This window comes from Pyrgilauda ruficollis, unplaced genomic scaffold (genome assembly GCF_017590135.1).
Source record: "Pyrgilauda ruficollis isolate IOZ18807 unplaced genomic scaffold, ASM1759013v1 scaffold22, whole genome shotgun sequence".
NCBI classification, from domain to species: Eukaryota; Metazoa; Chordata; class Aves; order Passeriformes; family Passeridae; genus Pyrgilauda; species Pyrgilauda ruficollis.
Window position 1 is genome coordinate 1,837,801 of NW_024521428.1, and position 22,870 is coordinate 1,860,670.

Consider the following 22,870-nt stretch of genomic DNA (forward strand, 5'->3'; position numbering starts at 1 on the left):
TCAAGCAACATTGAAAAGTAGCATTTTAAAGTAATTCCAAGCGTAAAAGAAATGTTAAATATAATTTCCTACATATTTCTGGCAATGAAAGTGGACTTGCAACTCTCATAAAATTTTGGTCTGAAGTACTAAAAAAAAAAAAAAAAAATTGATGCATGAATCTTATCTCTGTATAGAGATAAAGCCAACAGACTGAAAGAACCACTCACGTGTGAAGTAAAGTATGTGGATGAGCCTTTGCAAAATCAGGAATCACATGTAATGCCCAATAATTTATCTGACAAATCTTCACTCCCCAACGGCTAAAGAAAGCTTCTGAAGACACACTTGCTTTTTCAAAGCTGGCAGGTGAAGATTTTACTAATCACTTGAGGATTCAATAGTCCAATTCATGACTGTACACATCTGTGTGCCTTGTAAACTCAGCTATTACACAATCAAAATAGCTGATTTTACAAGATTGACTATGCACTGAAACGCTTCCATTTCTAATCGAGAGATCAAATTTCAGATTTCTACAAGGACACTTAAAATAACAAAAAAATATTTTACTCTGCATTAAAAAATAGGGAAGAAATCAGCAAATGAATACCTAAAAGAGATTTTTATGGGGAAAAAATTTTATTAACATTATATTTAAGATATGCTGCAGAGCCCACATTTTACCTCAGTTTGCACTTTACTTTGTTTCTTGTGTTTTGAGTTCAGCATACACTTTGAATGGTTTTAAGTTTTGGAATATTTTTGAGAGTTAAAATGCTCAATTGTTAGAGTATTTACCTCAATCCATAAGCCCTGATATTTCCAAAAAATGTACATGCATGATTAAATGGAATTACTATTTTCCTGTGCACAATGGTATGAAGATACCATTTTGTCTTGTTCTGCACATTACAAAAATTGTATTATTCTAAAAAACTTTTAAGTGAAATGATGATAAAATGCACTATCAAACATTTGCAAAATAGCGTTTCATGCAATAAACAGTCTTTTTTCTATCAGAAGAAAAATAAATTGTCCTTTTCCCTATAGCTAAACTTTATTCAACAAGCAGAACAAAAACAATAATGCATGTAACAAATATCTTGTATGACAGTTCATTTCATATTGAAAGTCAAACATGTATATTGGCAATTATAATACACACAAAGTTAGTTTATTTTCAGTAAGTGGACAATAGTTTTATAAGCACTAACTAAACAATAATGCTATGCCCAGTTATATAACTAACAGGTAATAAAATTCAAGTTCCACATGAGCCTATGTAATTAATGGCATACAAATTTAAGCTAAATAATATGTTTATCCTGTTTATTAGATTTAATGTAGCAACTTAAAAGACATCTTCAAATCGGATTGATTACTTACACTAGGCTGTATTAACATACAACTCTTTTCTGAACAAATTAATTAGCTTTGAGACTTAGGAATACATTTTGTTAAATACACATTAGTTTAATAAGTGGTTAAAACAATGTTGGGAATTTCATGCAGATTTTGGCTTTCATTCGGCCAACTTAGAAAAAACCCTGTTAAATCTCACTTAATGGATTTACATTTATAGAAGACTATTTAATGAAAATATTCAGAAACAGTTCAAGAACACTCAAGTATCCTATACTAATGAAAAATGCATTTGTCAAGGCCATTTGTTTGAAGGTGGTTGCCACGCTCTTAGAAACAAAACGTGCACTATACATTCAGAGATTTCCAAGCCAAGCTTGCACACTCTAACTGCTAGGAAGAGCTAAAAATAAACTTGTGCTTCTTGTAAAATTTGTAATTTCTTCATTATGATGGAATGCAACAAAACATCTTGCCCTTGGGTTGCTCTGTTTCAGCCAAAACAAATGCAAATGGCTTGTCAGATGACAGCTGTTTGATAAGGCTCCTCTACAAGACCTGCATGCTTTACTTTTTTCCGTGAAACTTGGGATGAAAGGCAGAAGGCAGGAAGAGAATTAATGTAGCATACAGTCTAAAGGCAATGCTACAACCGTGATTAAGTAGAAAAGTTAAAAGGCACAGATTTTCCACAGCCTTGCTGCGTGCAACCCATCCGTGTAACAAGTTGACAGGCCTAGCGCGTCAGCTCCATCATCCTCTCCGACAGCTAAACCGCAGCACTGCATCCCTTTTCAGAGAAAATTTGCGTCTGCACCATGAAGCGTTGTACATTATTTCTTAGCACTGCAGGGGGCTCAAGTCCATATGGAACCTTCACAAATATTACCACAGATCAAACCAGCGGCGTTTGGAGGCAGATTTGACATACCTATTTAAATGAACAGCAGGGGTCCTCGGGCTGCCTCGGGCTGTGCAGGAGAAAACCTCTGTGGAAAGCCTATGCTGCAGCTCCATTACTCAGCAAAGACACTCTCTACATTTATCATTCATTTCATTTCTGCCAGGGCAAGAAGCTCATTTGCCCAAGGTCAACAAAAAAAAAAAAAAAAAAAAAAAAAAGGGAAGAAAAAAAAAGTGGGGGTGTTTTTTATTCTCCCAGAGAAATAAATGTACCTGACAAGAGGAATTTTGTCCTTTGGGTACACAGAACTCAAATAAATATCAGATCACTCTAATAAAAACACTATACTCAGTAAAGCTGTGCACTGAATTTGTGACCATAAAGTTTGTTTTTCTGACAACTGACTAACCACAGAACCAACTTCTTGAAACTATCTAATGAGGAAACAAAATCTGATGTGAATATCCAATTAAATATTTCTGCATTATTACATTACACATTATTAATGCTTTTGTCTTCTATAAGTACATGTGAGAAACACTAATGTTTTCCCATAGACTCTTCTAAAGATGCAGATAATGCTTGTGCTACTGACGGTCACAGATATGAAAGGTTTGTTCACAACCCATGTCAAGACTCAGGGAGGGTCTAGTGGTGTTCTATTAGACACAGCTTTTTTCGTAAAGGTAAAAGATGCAGATCCTTTACTCCTGGAACCATATTAATCAGAAAAAGCCTTAAGTTTGCATGAATGGAACCATCTTAGAAAAATCAATTAAGCAGTTTAAATGCAAATTTTCTTCACACTAAATGTCAGCACAAATAACATTTCCTATAGCTTTGCCCTTCACAGAGGAAAAAAAGAACTATTTTTTATTCTACAATGAACTTTGCTAGAACTAGCCATTTTTGTTGTATGGGCATTCTCCACTACTAATCTTTTGCTACCAAGTAGACAGAGCCTACAGGAAAATGTTCAGACTATTCAAAACCAGTCCATAGTCAAAACTGTAAAATGAACCAAAAATTAAAGGAAGAACTGTTACGTAGTGTGTTCTCTTAAATGTGACATAAAAAAGTCCATAATAATGAATACTGTGACACAAAAATATACATTGTTTGTAGCTTCAATGGTGATATTATGGCCTACTGTAAAAACATAACTAAACCCAGGAACTCCTGAGTGGCTCCTCTAGAATAACATGCACTTGACTGGGAGCTGACATTATTTATTCCAGATAACATACTTACATGCATTAATGAATAATACGACTGCTTGCCAGTATAAAAGAGGAAGTGAAATGGTCGGCCATCTTCTCCCCACTGGATTTCTAATGGAAGGCAAGATTAGACAAGAAAGCAATATACAATCACTAAAAAAAAAATCCGTTGTATCTAACAGCAGTTATAAACCTCTTTCATAACACTGATTGTATTTTTAAATATCAGAGAACAAAGACATTTTACAGGTGTTCAATCTGCCTGGAAATCTAATAGTTTAGGCAATCTTTTTTAAAGCTAATCCCCCTCTGCAATTATAAAATAATAATTAACATTAAAATAGTAAATAATATTTTACATAAGGAAATCCCTCGAGTACAACTCTAAAAGATTGTATAGGTGGTATTACAAATAGAAATATACATTTTAGTGTAAAAAGAAGTACAAAGAGACAACTGAAATCTACATTGAAAAATGAAAGATTAGCAGCTCTGAAAAAAACAGTGCAGAAACAAAGAATGTTTTTATTAGCATAACACATCTAAGCTAAACTAAGTGTGTGTACACTTGTCTTTTATGGGCAATAACCATATTCAGAACTTGGGTGACTTTGGAAAACATTTGTGTTATTACATTTGGGGTATTTAAATACAAAGACCTATCCCACAGTTTATATAATTAGTTCAGCAAGAAAACAAATGTTTCATATTAATTCAGCATATCCAGCGTGTTTTATTCATTGCAAAATATTATTTAAAGTCAAATTTAGACTTTGGAAAAAAAAAAAAAAAGGCAAACTTAGATAACATAACAAAGATCTCTTTCAAATAAAGAAAAATTACAAAAATAAAGACCTCAGAGCTTTTTACAAATTGAACTGTAGAGAAAGCCACAGCCATTTTATTCAGTGAAGTTAATTAAAGCTATCTGTAAACTAAAGGCAAAGATAAGACTCCAGAAACCTGTTTGATAAGCACAGTTGAAACATCAAGATATATATACATTCAGAAGCTGAATGTAAAGATGCAAAACTTAGCAGAAAAGAAAGAATACAGGGGACTTTTACCCACATATACTACTAGTGTGATTTTCCACGTATGCAGTTGTGAAACCATATTTTGTTGGAAAGTTTTCACAACAGTTTTTTCAAAGTATAAAATTTTTGTACTTCAAAGTTATTGAAGACGCAATACATTGAAGAGACAAAGCTGCCTTAAGAGATACTTATTGAATGTGTTATTTTTAGATATAAATACAAAACTAAACATTTATACTAATTTGTTCTTACAGTCCTCAGGATATTGCTAGCATTTCAAAGAATGCTTCAGTCCTGAAAGCATATAGAAGAGTAGCTTAGTTCTTCCATAAAACATCCCTTGGATTTTAAAACCACTACATTATTAACTCTCTCCTACCCTTTCACTTTCTACTTTTTTACTTCACAATATAGGGAAGTTGAAAAATAAGGCATGATACCATTTAAAAGCTGAAAATCCACAACTTCAGACAGTTTTGACTGCTTTCCAAAGACACGAAGTCCCCCAAAAAACAAGTATCAATTATTCCAGCACCAGGAAAAAAGAAGGAAAATTTTAAGATTTTAATGATAATCAGAAATGCTTATCAGGGACCTGATAGCTCAGTGAATGTAGAATTTCACACCCACGCCAGTTCATACCAAATACTAGTCAAAAACAGACAACAGGTTTTGACCTTATCTTTTTAATGTTCTATTTAAAATTAAATTGTTGATTTTAGTGAACTGACCAACACACTGCATATCACTGACATCTGGGACTCTGTATGGTGTCTCAGGAGCAAGACAAAAGACAGTATGGACAGACATGCAGAGTTAGGACTTTAAGGTCAAATAACTGATTAGGAGTGGCTCCACTCTGCCTATTATTTGAAAAAATTTAAACCTGTAGTTTTTAATCTTGTAGAGCAGCAAAGTTACAAAAAAAACTTTCGGTTTAAAATAGTATTAATTAATATTTTATGGAGGTGATAGACAGCTCTGACAAAAAGCTACTGAATGTAACAAAAGGGTTTCCCACGACTTCAAGAGATTCTACACATCATTCTATTTATTGCTTATTTTTAAACAATAAAAAACGTTTATCTTAGTCAGTAAACGCAATTTCTGAGAAGATCAGAACCGATCTAGACTGATAATAGACCAATAACTTTTATCGTAAAACCCATAATATCAGAATAGAATTTTACTGCTCATGTCTTATCAGTCATTAGGAACGTATGGAAAAGAGCCAAAGAATCCATAAAAATAAGAAATTCTACATATGCAACAATCCTAATACTTAGAAATAATAAAATAAGTATCTAAGAACACTTACTTCTCTGCTCTGGAAAAACTTCAGTAGGATGCTGTAAATAAATGAAAAAATATCAGCAAAAGGAAAAAGTTACTCAAAATAACATGCTACAGTTACTCAGAAATGTAACAAGAAATCCTACCTTCATCAGAGGTCTGGCTTGTTTGTCGAATAAGCCAGAAGGAAAGAGATAGGCAATTGCTCTCTGAAAACAAGAAGAAAGATCTCGTATGTGACTTTTTTCCCACAAAAGCATCATCAAAAACATTTCTTACGTACTTTCTTATGCAAAAAAATAGCATAACTTTGGTACAGTAGGCAACCAAATCAGTAAGAAAATATGACACATATGTGATGTGCTGAAAAGAAAAGCAGATCATTTCCTCTGGAATCGTCAGAAGTAAAACCTCATTCTAAAGGCTGCACTCTACTGCATCGGAATGAGTGAACTTTCTTCTGTCAAATTTAGTTTTTATAGAATGCATTTATCATAACTTACCAGAACTATTCAAGTGCAAAGACCACCTTTATACGCAATGATTTTCCAGTAAAATTTCAAGTGCTGTGACTTCCAGAGGAAATCACAACACTTATCTATTTATCTTTCTGAAAATATCAGTGCTTGCTATCCGCGCCTACTGACAGACCAAGCATAGAAATTTTATTTAAGGCAACAGGAAAAAGCCAAATTTTAAACATTTAGAATCCCACTTTCTACAATTTCCAGACATAGTTTCCTCAAGTCTGAAAAGCCATGTTTGTTGTGGAAGTAATAGCTATTTTACATAGCCTAAATAAGCATTTCATTGATCACTGCATTTGGAAACAACTGTGAATCACTAAAATCTTTGCTGAACTTGAACTGCCCAGAGAAGAAAGACTCAAGTGACATCTTTTTTTTTCTCCCTTAGATATCTGAAGGTTTGATAAAACACCTTAGAAAAAAATGTGACATTCAGTACACACTTATTGTTTACTCTTTTCACTAAGTACAAGGTACATACTTGATTTTTACTTAATCAATATTTACCTGTATTTATGTGATATATAAAATGAGCATTATTTGCCTACAACAAATGAAGTTAGTGTATCAATATTCCAAACCATTCTGGCCAAACTGTAAGGCAAAGCAACTTACAAAGTTAAGCCCTGACACACATTTCTGTTCAATATCATCTTACTCTTCCTCTTCAATGTAACTAAACCATAATTTAATAATGCAAAAACATGCATTTGTCAGAGCTGTTTAACTTGTTTGTAAAAACAAACCAGAAAAAGCCAGCCACCAAAAGTTCCCAGATGTAGGAGTCTGGCAAGCGTAGCCATCTTCAGACAGTGGGTAGCAGAGATTCAGACAGAAATACTGTGCTTGTACAGTAAAATGGACCAACCACATAAACCCTTCTGGCAGTGGTCTCATTTATATTTCCATTAGACAGTACAGAAAAGTAGAATTACAATAAAATCTGAGTTTAAAATCTTCTCTCAAGAAGAATGGGTCTTTGTTAGTTAGGCTACCTTAGGGCTACTACTTACTGATAATTTTTTCCATAGACTTGGAGTGCTTTGTCAGTGCTTCAACAGATTTAATATGCATGGAGTGTAAAAAGACCTAACCTATTACTTTCATTAATCCCCTACTGGCATTCTGAACAGAAATTTTCAGAATTCTGAAGCAAACAAAAGGCTTAACTTGATTTTATAAAATGGTAATTTTGTTTCTCTTAGTGACTACTGTATTCCCATTTGTTAGTCAATGGGCATTTTATGCATACACACAGTAGGTGAACACCTATTTATGAACAAATGGGGATTAATTATGATGACAAGAGAGAAATCTACTGTGAGCCAAATGATGTTAAACCAACACCTTATATAATATATTAAAAGGAATTATTACAGGGTCCTGAGACTGACTGTGTGTGTATTTAAGGCATAATCTTTATACAAGCATTTCCAGAATCTCAGCCAAAACAGTTACTGTAACTGTGACACCTCAATAAATGCCAAACATAACAATTTAACATTTACAATGAAAAAAATAGCTGCCATCTGAGACCTTCTACTTCTTGGAAAGTTTATTTTATTGCTAAGTGTATACTCATTTCTTTCACACTACAGCATGAACACACACTGTATTAAGAAATACTAACATCTACTCTCAGATTTCCACACAACAACTAACCAAAGAAGAATGGCTCATTTTATAAGCTTATTTTTTGTTGTTGCAAAATGGAAATAAATAGTCTTCCTGACTCCTCTCTTTTTTTATGGGAAAGTAATCAAGGATGAACTATCCTGGAATGCAACAGATTTCAGTTCAGCTTTATTCAGAATTTTCTTCTTAATTTTACATAGCTAGGCTCTCAGGCTGTACTTTACCAACTACATAGAAAGTCAGACTGCTTCTTGGGAACTTCATCTACAGAAGCTGATTTTGTCTATGCAAATGTTTCATTTTTGTAGAAAAGAAATCTTTTTAAAAAATCCTGTACTAGCAATATAAAAAGATGGTGGATCAATTTGAGGAATTACATGAGAATTAGTCTCTCCAAACTGCAGCTGAAGCACATAACCATGAAATTATTTTCCTGAAATCTTTTTAAAATGTCTTCGGATATGGAACATAGGTTTCCCTTCATGAATTTCCACTCTCAAACCAAAAGTCCATAGAGAATTAACTGCATGTTAGTTGCATTTTCCTGAACAGAAAAAAGCAGGTGAATGTCCCTCTTAAAATTTTATAATCAAGGTGTAAATGCTAGCAGTAAAGTTCCCAAGAAACCTGTACATTTAACTGCAGTTTCCCACTCCAGAAGTGGTTTTCACCACAAGGGTCCTGGCCCATACCCTTTTTTTAGTGCTTATTTGGATTTGAACTCCAGATTAAAGAAACTGTTGTGCTGAATGTGAAGAACTACTTTCTCAGTGTGATCATGTCAGCTATACAAGATATATTTCCCCCATTCTAGACTCCACAGGTTCTGGGGCTGCTATTTCACATTCTGTTTGATAAACCACACTGTTGCCATTGTCTTTGGAAATAAACCACAACTTTCTAAAAGTGAAACATCCATAATTATTTTCAGCAAAATCCCAATTAAAAATCCTGGTACTTAATAACACAACAATGTTTCCAAAAACAACTACATAAATTACTTGAAAAAGGTGGCATGGTTACAGTCTGCTTCTGCTACGAGTAACTAAAAAATTTAATTATGTCTTTTAAGGATTTGAAAATCTTTCATTTTGAATTTCACTGTTGATCCACACAGAGAAGAGGAAAATACCCAGTAGTCACACCTTTAAAAACAGCAGATCATAATGAACACCTTAGTAACAAGATAGCTTGTTTACATCTGACATTTCTTAAACTGAACAGTTGGTAAACTTAACTTTCCTGTACCAAACTAAAACAAATCCTGTTAAAATCATAATTTATTGAAGGACCAGAAGAGTCAATATACTGCCCACAGGACGAAAATATCTTTCACTTGCAGCTTCAAGTTTGAATTCAAGCCAGTTGGAATAACAAGTACAACCTTCCATCCCTATTAAGAAAAAGAACCGAAAAACCAGAGAAACCCAAAAAATCTGGCATTCCTTCAAACACACAAACCAATTAATTAAATAATCTGTCCAGCACACTGCATGTGTACGTCATGTAAATTCAGTGTACCTGCCACACCCTCACCCTTTTTCCTCCCTGTGGATGTTGCACATTCTGACTTCTGATCATCCTTTCCTTTCTAACACCTCCCTACAAGCCAAGAAGTTGTTTGCTCATTTTCTCGCACATCAGAGACTAACTCTGCATCAAACAAGTTTAGCTGGGTCAGTAAGAGTTACTTTTTCTTTTCTTTTACCCAATGTCTTGAGAAACTAAGAATTCAATACTTTAATTCAAATAGGGTTGACTGACCCATACTGGGATAGAAGACTTCAACAGTTCAGTTCTCCAATTGATCTCGCTCATTTTTATTGAAGCTCAAACACAAAACATTCCACTATTCCCACTGCTCAAAACATGTGCAAAGACAATTATCTAAGTAGCATCCAGTGAAGAAAGGTATTCTAGGGAAAAGGAAAGAAGAAAAAAAATTTTAAAAACCAAACAAACACCACCTCTACCCTGGGGCTCCTTTGCAGCAGCACCCTTTTTGGCAGCAGGCTCAAGAAACCAGCTCATTCCTTTTTAAATATACACGAAATTTTAATCATCAAAACACTGAAGTGAGAAGTGACACTTTATGCCATAACATTTTAATGAAACACCTGAGCAAAAGCTGTTTCAGCTTCTACTCCTCAACTTGATCATAAGAGAGCCACTTCCCTTCTTAAACTGTGCCTCTTGAATCACATCATTTAGTCACTGTACTTCATCACCTCTCAGACCGAAATGTTTTCTGGAACAGCTGTTTTCCTTCTAACCACACTAGCAGTATTCTTTAACAGTTTTCAGCATCCAAAATCCAGAATATCTGGGGTAAACCCAGGAATGAATGAAACAAAAATGGGACACAAAATGTTAACTCTGAAACATCTTTTTTTTATTTAACAGGACAGAAAAGGTTAAGAACAAAACAAACCACAATGCCCCCCCACCAAAAAAAAGTGACACAACAAAGTTTATATTGCAAAACAAACCCCTCCTCTAACAACTAAAATTTATTGAAACTGCCCCCATCACTGTTCATGTACAGCTAAATTCTAGCTTGTACAGAAAGAAGTTTCAAGTCCAAAGTGACATACCATTTTAACTCTATCATTGGAAAAAAACCAAAACAAGGAAAACAATCCAAAGTCATTATATGAAAAACCCTACCTTTTTTTAATATTACATTATTTTTATACTATGTAATCACTTTCAAAATGAAAATTAATGTCTTGTCATGAGCTTGCAGAGAAAAAAATCAAAAAAAATCTGTTGAAAGAGTCTTTATTTCTATCTTCATTTCATTTTTTCAAAATATGGAACAGCATTAGAAAGAGTAAAAAAAAAATACAGCAGTCATCAGCTCAGGTTGATGCAGAAGTAAAAAAACACTGATGCAGAGTTTGCTTCCACTGGGAAAAAAAAATAAAGAGTTGGGAAAAGCATACTAGCTCCAACTATTTAAATAAATCCAAAATCCATTATTTATTGTAAGGACAATGCTGGACAAGACACTCTTCTTGCAAACAACAGGCAGTTCTGAAACACATTTTGTTCTGAATAACATTTCTGACATTTCACATTTGCCAATATTCACTCATTTCTAGTACTCTGTGATGCTAAAATTTGAACATTATTTAGAAATGAGATGTGCCGAGTCACCTTTAAAAGCAACTGGATACAAGCAACTTTTCATGAAAGAAGCCTTATTTTTTTGAAAGAAACCTGATGAGGAATTAAGTCTTTCAACATTTAACATTTTCACAATTAACTATCTTACTGGTATTTTTCCAACAGTATAAATGCTAGTAGAGGAAAACATATATTTTACGTTCAAATTATTCCATCTGCTTGACAACAATCTATTAAGTCATAAGACAGACAACAAGCAAAAATGAATGCAGATCTTTAGCTTTTGAGTTTTACTAACTCTTACAGGAAAGAGTATTGCTTTATGATGAGCTCGTATCTGAGAGAGCATTTAGCGACTGCATAAAAATGAATAATAAAAATACTGGCATATAAATAGGTCATGAAGCTTAAGACACTGTTCTTGTATTAATCTTACTTAGATTCCTGGGCTTTAAAGTGGAATATCACAGAACTGACAGTGGAAAATGGCTGTGGGCTGTTTACTACAACGGTAAGTTAGAAGTTAAATCACAAAATAAAAGGATTACAGACTCAAACAGGGAAAAGCACTAGGTCAGGACTGCAATCTCTATTAATTAGGTATCCCAGCTGGGCAGTGGGTATGCAGCTGTTAACTTGATCAATGACTTACCTAAATGTCATCTCTACTGATTCGCTTATAAATTACCAGCAAGTGAGACTAATGTACAGGTGCTAATTTATTTAAACTGTTCTCTGCAGTTCTACATAGCTTTATAAACTGCATCTGGCACCTAATGTTAGCTGTCAGTTGTACTTAGACATGCCTGTCCTAACGACTCTGTTCATTAGAAATGAGCACAAATTATGAAATATTGTGAAAAATGATACATCAAATGGAATGGGCAAAGCAAATCAATTAGAAAAACTTCATAGCACATATTCACACATAGGAGAATAAAACATCCTAGCTTCAGAGTGAGGTCTATAATACCAATTAAAAAGCAATTGGTAGACTTGTGCAGAGTTATATATCAATTTGCTGGATTTTTTTTTCTCCTCCAGAAATACTGTTGTAATGCACAGCTTAACTTTTCAGTCCTAAATAAAAGCATCAGTAAGAGGCAATTCTGCTTCCACAACATCCGAGGATTAGCAAGTCAACTTATTTTCCTTTTTTAAAACTTCACAAGGTTTAGCTTTTATTAAACTCTACCTAAAACTCCAGTGAAGGACAGAATCCTAGGATGTCTACTTTTGAAACACACTGCAAAGACTGATTAACAGCAGAAGACATGGAGGTATATAAGTACTCATCAGAAAGAATTACTGCTGTTCAAAATGTAAAGCTTGGTAATTCTCCTGCCAGTGCTTAAGGAGCTTTTATATTTTTATAACAGAAATTTAATTATGCATAGCAGACACTATTACACACTCTAATTACTTTCCAACACCTGATGGAATATGAAGAAATCAAACTGCAGATATTTGCTATCACCAAACAAAACAACTCTTCTGGCCCCACTTCTCCATCATTTCAGAAGCAGTCTGCAAAGCAGTCCCACACTTGTCACCTGCACTGCATTTGTAAAAAGCTAATTTCCAGAATGAATCTGCTTTTACTAATGGTGGAGTTTAGTTAATGTTGTGCAAATGATCATAGTGCTGTGGCTTTATAAAGAAGGAACCACTACATAGATACGGTCATTTTGTATTTCTTGCTTTGTAGAAGTCTTCCCCCTAGACACTGTCAAGGAAGGAAGGAAGTCAGACTACAGCTTAATAAATTCTCCTCCCATTAACCTTTCAGGCAAACTGAACTATCAGCATCATCACTGTACCGTATTAACATGGGAAGTATTCTGACATGGTAGACTGGTGCATGTTTAGTTTACAAGAAAGTAACTCAAAAAAATAAACATGATTAAAGGGAAGAAAAAAACCACCTGAAAATACATGGAAAGGAAATTTTACAGTTTGCAGAGAAATAAAATAGCCAATGTAAAGAAACAGCCTGGTATTACTGCTGACCTCAATGAATACTTTTACTGTCGACCTTACCTACTTACACCTAGACTGGCAGGGTCCCTGCACTGGCACTTGCTTGTAGAAGGGCAGAGAGATTCCTGTCTCTACGCAGATGCAGTATCAGTGCATAGCTTTGCACTCACAAAGCTTGATTTCCTATGGATTTGTGACCTGAACTCAAGCTGCCTTTATGGATTTTCTGATACCTGATAAAACTCAAGTCTCATTTCAGCCTTTTTCTCAACAGGCCATTACTCTGGATCACTTTACCTTACTGCCTATTTTTAGAACTTAGTTTTGAAGCCTGTCAAACGTGTTTGAAATGAGCCTGTGTCACAACCTACATACCATTTCTTGGCACAAGCACACTGCCAAAACCTTTTAAATGGACACAGCTACACAGACAGAATTTTGCCACTGAGAGAGGCAACAAACAAATCTCCTCTCCCTGAAAAAACTGAACCACGGACACCTCTTGATTTACACTTACACATCACTACCTCTATCCTAAGGGATCTGCTGGCACACTGGGCTGCATTGGCTACAGCAGTAGTGTTGCTGCTGTGCAAAGAAAACTTGAGCCATGAGACTACACACAGCTTCACCTAAGAGTGAATGTCACCAAATGACATTTCTCCTTCCTACCTCTGATGTATGATAAAATAAGACAGATATGACAGAAGTGAAGGCCAGGTGAGACATAAAAAAAAAAAAAAGAAGAAAAAAAAAGAAACCTTCATGCAACAAAACATTTTTCTGAGTGAAAGGGAGCTTATCTTCACATGAGCCTAAATGACAGAAAAAGAAGGCCACCCATCTGCCAGTCATGAGAGAGAATGACAATAAAACAGTATGTTTGTAGATACTGATATGAGCTTAAATTCACATCTACATTAAAATCCTCAAGCTAAACCAGTGCATTGGTTATAAAATATCCTATAAAATTTAATATATGTTACCAGCAACCACTGTATCACAGAAGAAAACCCTAAATATACACAGCAGGTCAAATTGTGTGTAAATGTTTTGAAATGCTACATAAACCTTTACAGTGCCTCTTATAACCTGAGATCAAGGGGATTATCCATTAGCACTTTTAAAAAGAACCTACTGTGCTTTAACAAGATATAGTATGCAGCTCTATACTGGGATGTCTGACCTCACATGGTAGCATAAGTAGAATGCCTATTCACAGTCACAGTTGCAATGCTTGCAATGTATAGCAGCATTCTTGCTTATTCTGACAGTTTGATTAAAATTCACAGAGAGCTGAGGGGCTCATGCTGAAGTAAAGTGCTTTCAATATCTGAAACTCTACAGTAAATTACTTCTCCAACAGAGCAACTGTACTTACATCAATATCCTCTTGGGTAAAAGTTTCTGGATCTTCTCCCATCATGTTGGCTAAATGTCTCTTTCCTAGGTTGAACTCTTCAATCTGTTTTTTAATAAATGCCTCTGTGTACTTTTCAGGTCCTGAGGCTCCTGCATTTTTCCTCTGCACTGCTGTAGTGGTACAGATCAGCCTTAATGTCTAACAGAAAAAAAAAAAAAATAAAGTGAGAGATTTATTTTACATTTCTGGCATAGTGAACACTAAATAAAATGAATGCATGAATACTATAGCAAGTTATTCATACCTATAACAAGATTCAACATATCACAGCAATAAGTCAGGAAAAGCATTATTACTCATTAGACCATTTTCTTCCAATGGTTTAATGTCCATGAACAGATAAACACATTCTAAAACCTTCACATTTTCACACATTACAATTAATTTAGAAGATTTTTTTTTTTGATGGAAGGATACACAGCACACCCTAAGTCAGGAACATCCTCCAGCAAAAGCAAGGAACAGCACTAATCAACAGATCCCAACACAAAAGAAAACAAAAAAACACCAGCAAATAAGCAGGTTTTGCCTTCACCTAAAGTGATGGCACCACAACCAAGAATGATAAGACTATGTGGGGCAGCTGTCTAGTGACTTTTCAGAAGCCACCAACCAAATACTGCTAAAAGCTCTGGAAAGGCCAAGGCATGCTCCTTCCTTGTTTGTGGTGCCAGAATGGCTCTTAAGCTACTTCACTGTCTCCAGTAGACCAATTAGAAAACTAGTACGGTAGTCCAGCAGCCAATACTACTGAGCACAGTACCAGCTCAAGTCACAACTCAGAGGGCAAGTACCTTCTCAGGCACACAGGTTTGATCTCACTTCTATGAAGACAATCAGCTGTTAAGATGACTAATTTCACCGATGCTCTCTGCCAGACAAACAGGAGCTCCACTGACAGACATGTAATGTCTCAATTCTGGCCCAGTGTCAATATTATGCACTATTTTGGCTCTTCAACATTAGTATTAAAGTTCTCAGCAGCTTAATTATTCTATGAACTGAATGAGAACTGATTATTTGTGTGGTCTTCTGTGGGAGGGGAGGGAGGGAATCACAAGAAAGAAAGCAATGTGAGACAGAAAAGCAAAGACAGAAAAAGAATCACTTCTGATTCAGAAAAATGCCAAGTTTTGTTCATCACACAGTACTCTGAAAGGCTTCACTCCCATCCCTTCAACATGCCAGGCTAGGCTTTGTGAGAAGACAGTGCAGCCTCACAAGGCAGAGAGCACCCATGGCACCGTTCACCCCTGCCAGCATTCTTTGCTCCACTCCCTTTACTCTCCCTGTGCCAGCTCTGGCACAGGACTCCTCTGCAAGCCAACTCAGCTGCCTACACGGGCCAGAACACTAACTTCTGCTTCATCAAGCAGGCAATTCCCAGCTGAGCTGGTAAGTCTGAGCAGTTCAGAGATCACTTTGCAGAGAATTGCCAAAGCTGCAACAAGAAGGTGGCTGAAACACTCAACTGGGAAAAAGAAAGTAGAGAGGGAGTCCTTTCTTTACCCTCATTTCCTTGAGCAAATGATTAAATTGCCCCTGATGCTCTGGGAGCTGCAGCCTCAGTCTACCTTCAGCAAAACATTAAAAACCAAACACATGCATCAATGTGAAATAGGGTTCTGATTACAAGGAAGAGAACAAAGGTAGTATTCGAAATTATTCAATGCTCTCCAAGTCATAAGAATTGTCTTCAAACCACAATTTACACATGCTGAGAACTTTGATTGATTTCACCCTTCTGAGCTCAGCTGATATAAATAAAATACTTGCTACCTTCCTGTAACTAACACAAATAAAACAGTAATCTCAAAACCCAGTTATAACCACAACAATACAAACACATGTCTCATCAAAACAAGATTACATTAAATGTATTTGCAAGACAAACAGAAAAGCAGATCAAATTTGTACCTTCTGTTAGCAACGTCAGTTAGCTTACAAGAACTTCTGTAACAAGAAGCTTTTGGTGTTCTCCATTACACGGTCAAGTCCTACATTACAAGGAAATGAAACATGGCTTTTCTTTGTACTTTCACAGAAACCAGTTGGTATTTTAGACATCTGGCAGTCCAGGATGAACTGATCCAACTCATCTAATTTGCTGCACATACATAAAGCTGCGCATGACCAATTTCCCCACCCAAGCCTGTGCCAGTGTTCAATACACAAAATGTAACAACTCACCTTGAAATTTCAATTTGAAATGAAGACTACAATATGCAGCCTTAAACCTGTATATAGCCCATGTCTGGGCTGCAAGATAAGTCCCATGAATTCAACCAGGTTTGATATAGAAGGTAATCTTTGAATAATATCACATGAGTCAGAAAGGACTGACCCTCTATGCTTTTACCTGAAAAGATTTGCCCTTCAGGGCATGAACCTCAGGAAAGTAACACATACCTCCGCTAGAAAAGATTTAAAACAGGTCTAAAGTAGAATTTGGTGATGAAGACCCTGTTGCTTCTTCATTTTCTCCAGAGCTTATATATATTCCATGCAGCACTAATCCTGGTTTGTCTCTTCCCTTTTCTTTTCTCTTTAATATTCATGTTTCCTGTGAGGAAACATTGACATACACAGAATTAAAAGAAAAATAATCAAAATTTTAAATGTACACATTTTCCACAGGCAAAGCTCTGGTGATTTCCTTATAAAGCAGTCAGGGAAGCAAAGGTATCTCCATGTATTCCCTATTCTTCTCTCCTAGTCACTCCTCAGGAAAGAATTCAATTCATCTTCTGTCTAACTTGTCTTAATAGTAACTAATTATTTGTAATTCTTGTTAATGAACATATGATTCCTTATTACTTGGCCCAAAATAGCTTTCTCTCTGGTATGCTTTAAACAGAATACTTTAAAAAAGATTGCTTTCATCTTATTCCTGTCAATTTCTATTGTAATTTTCTCATTTTTGTCGTTCTTCCCTCAAGCTATTCATATTCTTCCCTAGTTTCAATTCGTCACTAATCAAAAGTCCCTGGACACACAAACTGTTCATAATTAGAAAACAGCCTCTTATGTAAATTAATATCTATTGTATTGGGTACCTCTTCTGGGATAAGAGCACTATTTCATGGGTGGCACAGGCAGAAACTGCAAAGCACAGCTAAATGCTTCTGGCATTTCAGTCAAACAAGAAAGCATGCTCCTCTACTTTGCAGAGGAAACCACAGAGGTTTGCATTCACTTCTCACACATTTCATAAAGCATTACTGAAACAGCCGCCTCACCATTTTAAAAATAATATTAATGCTCATTAACAATGGTCATGAAATAATATGCTCTTCCACCAGAACATGGGAGAAGGGAAAGCATTTACTTCTGGACACAACTCATTGTGATTAACCCTTCCTTCCCAACTCCTACCTGAGCAACCTAGAACTAAAACTGTTTGGCAAATCCTGACTTTATAGGGAGACCATAAACTTATAGAAAATCAGCTTATGTTAAATTTGCCTTAGAAAAAAAAAATAGCGTTTTCAGACAACTTCAACTTCTCTGGCCTATTTTCTTCCAAGAAGAGAAGTAACTAGGACTGTGTTTACTCTCCTGTTCATTTTGCTTCACTGGAGTTACAGGGATATAAACCAAACCAACAAACAGAGAAGTCAAGTTTCCCATACTTTTAGAATGGGAGGAAAGGTGGACTAGAGTCAGGAGATTTAAATTCAAGCCCAAAAGTTGTTCGTTTCACAACAAGACACAGTTACAGAGGCAGAAGATGACACCAAATGACATGGCACATATACTGTTGCACCGTTTTCATGATTCTTCCATGCTCTAAACTGCAGACTTCAACCACCTCCTTTTCAAAAACCACACAGTGCCCAAACAAATTTGTACCAAGAAGTTGGGGTACAAGTCTGGGGTAGGACTTCACTAAGAGACATGGAACTGGAGCTGTATAACCACATCGGTATGGTCCAATACTCCAGCTACTGGCACAGCTGCTGCAACTGAACCCAGCAGACATGCAAGACAGTCCTCTGTGTACTTGTTGCACAAGAAAAATAATTTTTTACACAGCAATTATACAGAATTTAAATGCTAGAGCCACCGCAATTGCTGAAGAATTGCTTTTTCCTCAGTAAGTGAGTGCTGGATTTCTAGAGCACTGTTTCACAAAAATGTGTTTTAATTGATTTATTTAAAACAACATTGATATAACCTTAGATTTTAGTTGGCCTACAAACTAATTATGTGAACCAGTATCAGACTGATGTCTCAGAAGCATTTTGCAAAACACATCGGAAAGCATCACAAGATGTCAGCAAATATGCAGAAGTGATTTGATGTTATTTTTTATACTTGATTTCAAAAGTATTTAATCAGAAGAAACTTTTTTTTCAAAATTAAGTCCTTTGGCAGATAACCACAGAACTGCACCTCACCTGCTCAGAAAACCTTCTTTCTGTGCATGTTTAACCAAATCTACATATTAAGTTTTGCTGTATCATGGGGAAGTAAAAAACAGCTCTAAATGCATCAATGCATAGCAAGTCAGATGTGTAGAACAAGGAACAGAATTCAGATCTGGTTGGTTTTAGGCTCAAATTTTCAGGTACTAAGAGGATTTTCAGTTGTATCTTAGTTAACAACTGCAAAAAAGGCTTCTCTTACATTTCAAGTATGTGGTTCTGAAAGTCTGTCACCAAAGTACCATAAGCTCTTTCTGATATTGATACATATAACATCCACAGTGATTTAGATAAAGTACTCAACCCAATCAAATTAAACAGGAACTCTGAACTCTTCTGCTCAGAATAGCTATTCAATCACATCAGAGTAAACGACAGATAGCAACCAAGCTAGACCCTTTTTTCTTTATAACTAGCACTACATCTCTGCCATTTGCTTATTGGAAGAATAGGAAACTACACCTGTTGCTCAGTCAGTGCTAAGGGAACTGGAATTACAAAGTTCCTCTTCCATTTTGCCTCTCGATGCAAGAAACTTTAAAGTTAAGAAATCAAACATTTTCTCTCACTAAGACAAGAAGTAATGAACTAAACAACTGCAAGGTATTTTTAGGACAAGCATCATAAAAAATTTTCCAAACAGTCAGGAGAGGTAAGTGTTTAACATAAGAAATTGTTATAGCCGGTCAGAACACGGACACATCAGCTTCTACCCTGTTGTCAAACACAGCCTGTATGAGAGGCACAAGGACAGAACAAACAGGTAATGGCTATTTTCCCAGGGCACTTGCCTAGTTTCCAGCAATCTGTAGTTCAGGCAAGCCACTATCTTCTTTTTTAATGGTGCTCAGTGGAACGTTCTTCCAAGTTTCTCAACTTGCTTTTTGTAGTCACACAAACGTTTGCCATCTTGAACATTCTCACCAAACAGTTCCACAAGTTAACTACACCTAATGGACAGAAGAGTCTCTAAGGTTTCTGGGGCCTGTCTCCCATTAGTTCTCTTCATATCCTTTGGGTCACAGACAGCTAGACAATTTGTGTATAGCCACAGGCTTAGGTACTGATCCCCTCTCTGGGGGTGAGAAGAATAGATAAATAATCCCTCAAGGCCCCTTCCGGTTCTGCCTTCCTCTGGGACTCCTCCTTTGAGAACATTCTCTCATTTACAATACAAATCTTAAAACTTAAGGATGTGCCTCACCAGAAAAACCAAGTTACTATCATAATCACACTTTTGACACACGACAACAAAAGCAACACAAACTATTCCAACTGAGAATGAAATCAAGTATTAGAATATTTGCAGCTTTATTCTTTGCAATTCCTTACACACCTTAAGAGCATGTATTCCTGACTGCTGCATAAAGAACTACTCACATGGGCACCAAGTCTTTATCCCTAATGAGTAAAGTTAATCTAGATGTAAACATTATAAATAGCTCAAATTGCTCCTTCCGGTATTACATTTCATTTTCTTACTGCGTCTTTCTTCTCTTAACCCATGGTTTGGTTTAGTTCAGTCACCAACAGTTCTTCAGCCCATATTATCCTAAATTACTTTGTAACTTGAAAGCATTACCAGCAGGCCTTTTTATCCACTTGCTGCTCACTGATTAAATATATATACAGGTGTATCAAATACCACTGCACAAACAATACTGACAGCAGCTAAGCTTTTTAATTAAATGGCAATCAGCTGAACACCCCTACCCCCCAAAACGATTCTGCTTAATCAGAAATTACCTGACTTGTGGAGCACATTTCTCTCTCCACTGCAGGTATTCAGAGACTTGCCCTGTGCAACCTGGTCTAGTGGGACATGCCCCTGCCCATGGCACAGGGGTTGGAACTAGATGGTCTTTAAGATCCTTTCCAACCCCAATCTTCCTGTGATTCTGTGCCTCATGATCTACTCACCTGCTGACCGAATAGCATTCACAGAATCACAGCACTGTCAGGGCTGGAAGAGACCTCTGGGATCATCCAGTCCAACCCCCCAGCCAAGGCAAGGTCACCTGGAGCAGGTAACACAGGAATGCTTCCAGGCGGCTTTGGAAGGTCCCCGGGGAGGGAGACTCCAGTCCCTGCCAACATCAATGTAAAGAAGTTCTTCTTCATGTTGAGGTGGAACTTCTCGTGTTTTAGTTTATCATTCAAAATTATCAACCTAAAACCTGCCATCTTTTGCGCTGGCTTTGCTCTATATACCGCTCTGTTAATTCCAGGCTTAACCAAGCTTCTTCTGCTCCACATCAAGGGAAACAAACACGGCTCACGGAACACACGACCCAGCCCTCGACACTCCCCACGCAGGGCTGCCTCAGCCCCGCCGGCCCAGGAGCAGGGGCAGCAGCACACCGGGGCCTCCCAGGCAATGTCGCCCCTCGGGGCCATTGATTCCCTCGGGGCCATTCCCGGTCCCTCACCGCCCGCCCGGCTCTCACCTGCGCGCGCGGCCCCGCGCCCCAGCGGCGGCACAGGCACAGCCGCAGCACGCGCCCCACGGCCGCCGCCATGACCGCGGCGCTCCGCCCGCCCAATGGCAGGCGGGGCCGGGCCGCGCCTGCGCGCTGCTGCAGCCACGGAGCCTGTGGCCGCGGCTCCGAGCTGGCGCCGCTTTTGGCTGAGCGGCGCGTCGGCATTCCTGAAATCCAGCCCCGTCGGGAGAGTGGTGGTTTATGCCTGGAGTTGCATTCGCAGTGGCCACCAGCTCAGCAGGAGACCCCCGGCGCAGCCTCCTGTTTCGGAGGGACAGCGCTGAAAGCAGGACTCCTGTTCGAGTACGCAGAGCTGGGACTTGCAGCGTGTCTGGGGCAACAGCACTGCTCTGGAGATTTGTAACAAAAACAGATTTTACCTTTCCCTGAACTGGTTTGTTTGGGTTTTTCCCATGGGGAAAAAAAATCAAGAAATCGCAGGATCAACTAGGTTGGAAAAGACCTCTGGGGTCAGCGGGTCCAGCCCGCGGCAGTCACCGCCGTGTCAGCCAGACCATGGCAGAGTGCCGCGTCCAGCCTTTCCTGAAACACCTCACGGGACGGCGACCCCGACACCGACACCACCGCGGACAGCCCATTCCAATGTCTAATCACCTTTTCTGGGAAGAAATTCTTCCTAATGTCCAGCCTAAACCTCCCCCGGTGGTTTAAGCTTAAATTCATGTCCTCTTGGCCTGTCGCTGGTTGCTTGGGAGAAGCGGCTGATCCCCAGCTGGCTACAGCCTCCTTTCAGGCGGGTGTGGAGAGTGAGAGGGTCCCCCTGGGCAGCCTCTTCTCCAGGCTAAACAACCCCAGCCCCCCCAGGTGCCTCTCATAGGATTTGTGCTCCAGACCTTTCACCAGCTCTGTTGCCATTCTCTGGATGAAATATTTTAGAGACACAGCAGTCATCTCTTGCTGAGGGGAGGCTGCTGTCAATCCTGTCATCTCCCAAGGTGATGGCAGTGTCTCTGGATGCTGAACCTTGGAGCTTGAGAATGTTCCTAATTTCTCTGAGTTACATATGATATACCCTTATAGGTGATTGGATTTTGTCAGTTGTTTTTTCTACCACGGGAGAAGTAGAAATTAATTAAAAACTGAATTTAAGCTTTTCTTTAGACTTATAGGAACCTTCTTTTTAAGAGAAGTTACTATTTGAGAGGAAATTCTGGAAATGAATCTCTGCTTTTCCAGGTTTATTTTTTTGTTAAGTTTTTCATGGATTGCCCTTTTTCCCCCCATTCAGATGAAAGTATGATTTCCTGGGTTATAAAAGAGCTTATAAGAAAACTGGCCGTGGGCAAAGGAAGTTATCCACACAGGGAGGTCAAGGAGGAGCTGCCTGGAAAGGTGCATTCATTCTTGCAGTTGCCAGCTGTGAAAGTGAAAACATCCACAGTTTTACTGACATGGATACGTGCAAATGATTGCCATGAACGCTGCACTGAAGGAGAGCAGTGAAGTGTCT

General features: G+C 37.5%; 1 protein-coding gene across 1 annotated transcript in view; it reads right to left on the reverse strand.

Annotated features, from left to right (window-relative positions):
• Positions 1-21,487, reverse strand: part of MRPS9 (mitochondrial ribosomal protein S9) — a 34,080-nt gene extending 12,593 nt beyond the window's left edge. Inside the window, exons 1-5 of the mRNA XM_041468589.1 lie at positions 21,367-21,487; positions 14,451-14,630; positions 5,945-6,007; positions 5,824-5,854; positions 3,500-3,579 (exon numbers count right to left, since the gene is read on the reverse strand). Coding sequence (XP_041324523.1) covers positions 3,500-3,579; positions 5,824-5,854; positions 5,945-6,007; positions 14,451-14,630; positions 21,367-21,438 — 426 coding nt within the window. The 5' untranslated portion in view covers positions 21,439-21,487. The remainder of the gene's footprint in view (positions 1-3,499; positions 3,580-5,823; positions 5,855-5,944; positions 6,008-14,450; positions 14,631-21,366) is intronic.
• Between the last annotated feature and the right edge of the window lie 1,383 nt (positions 21,488-22,870).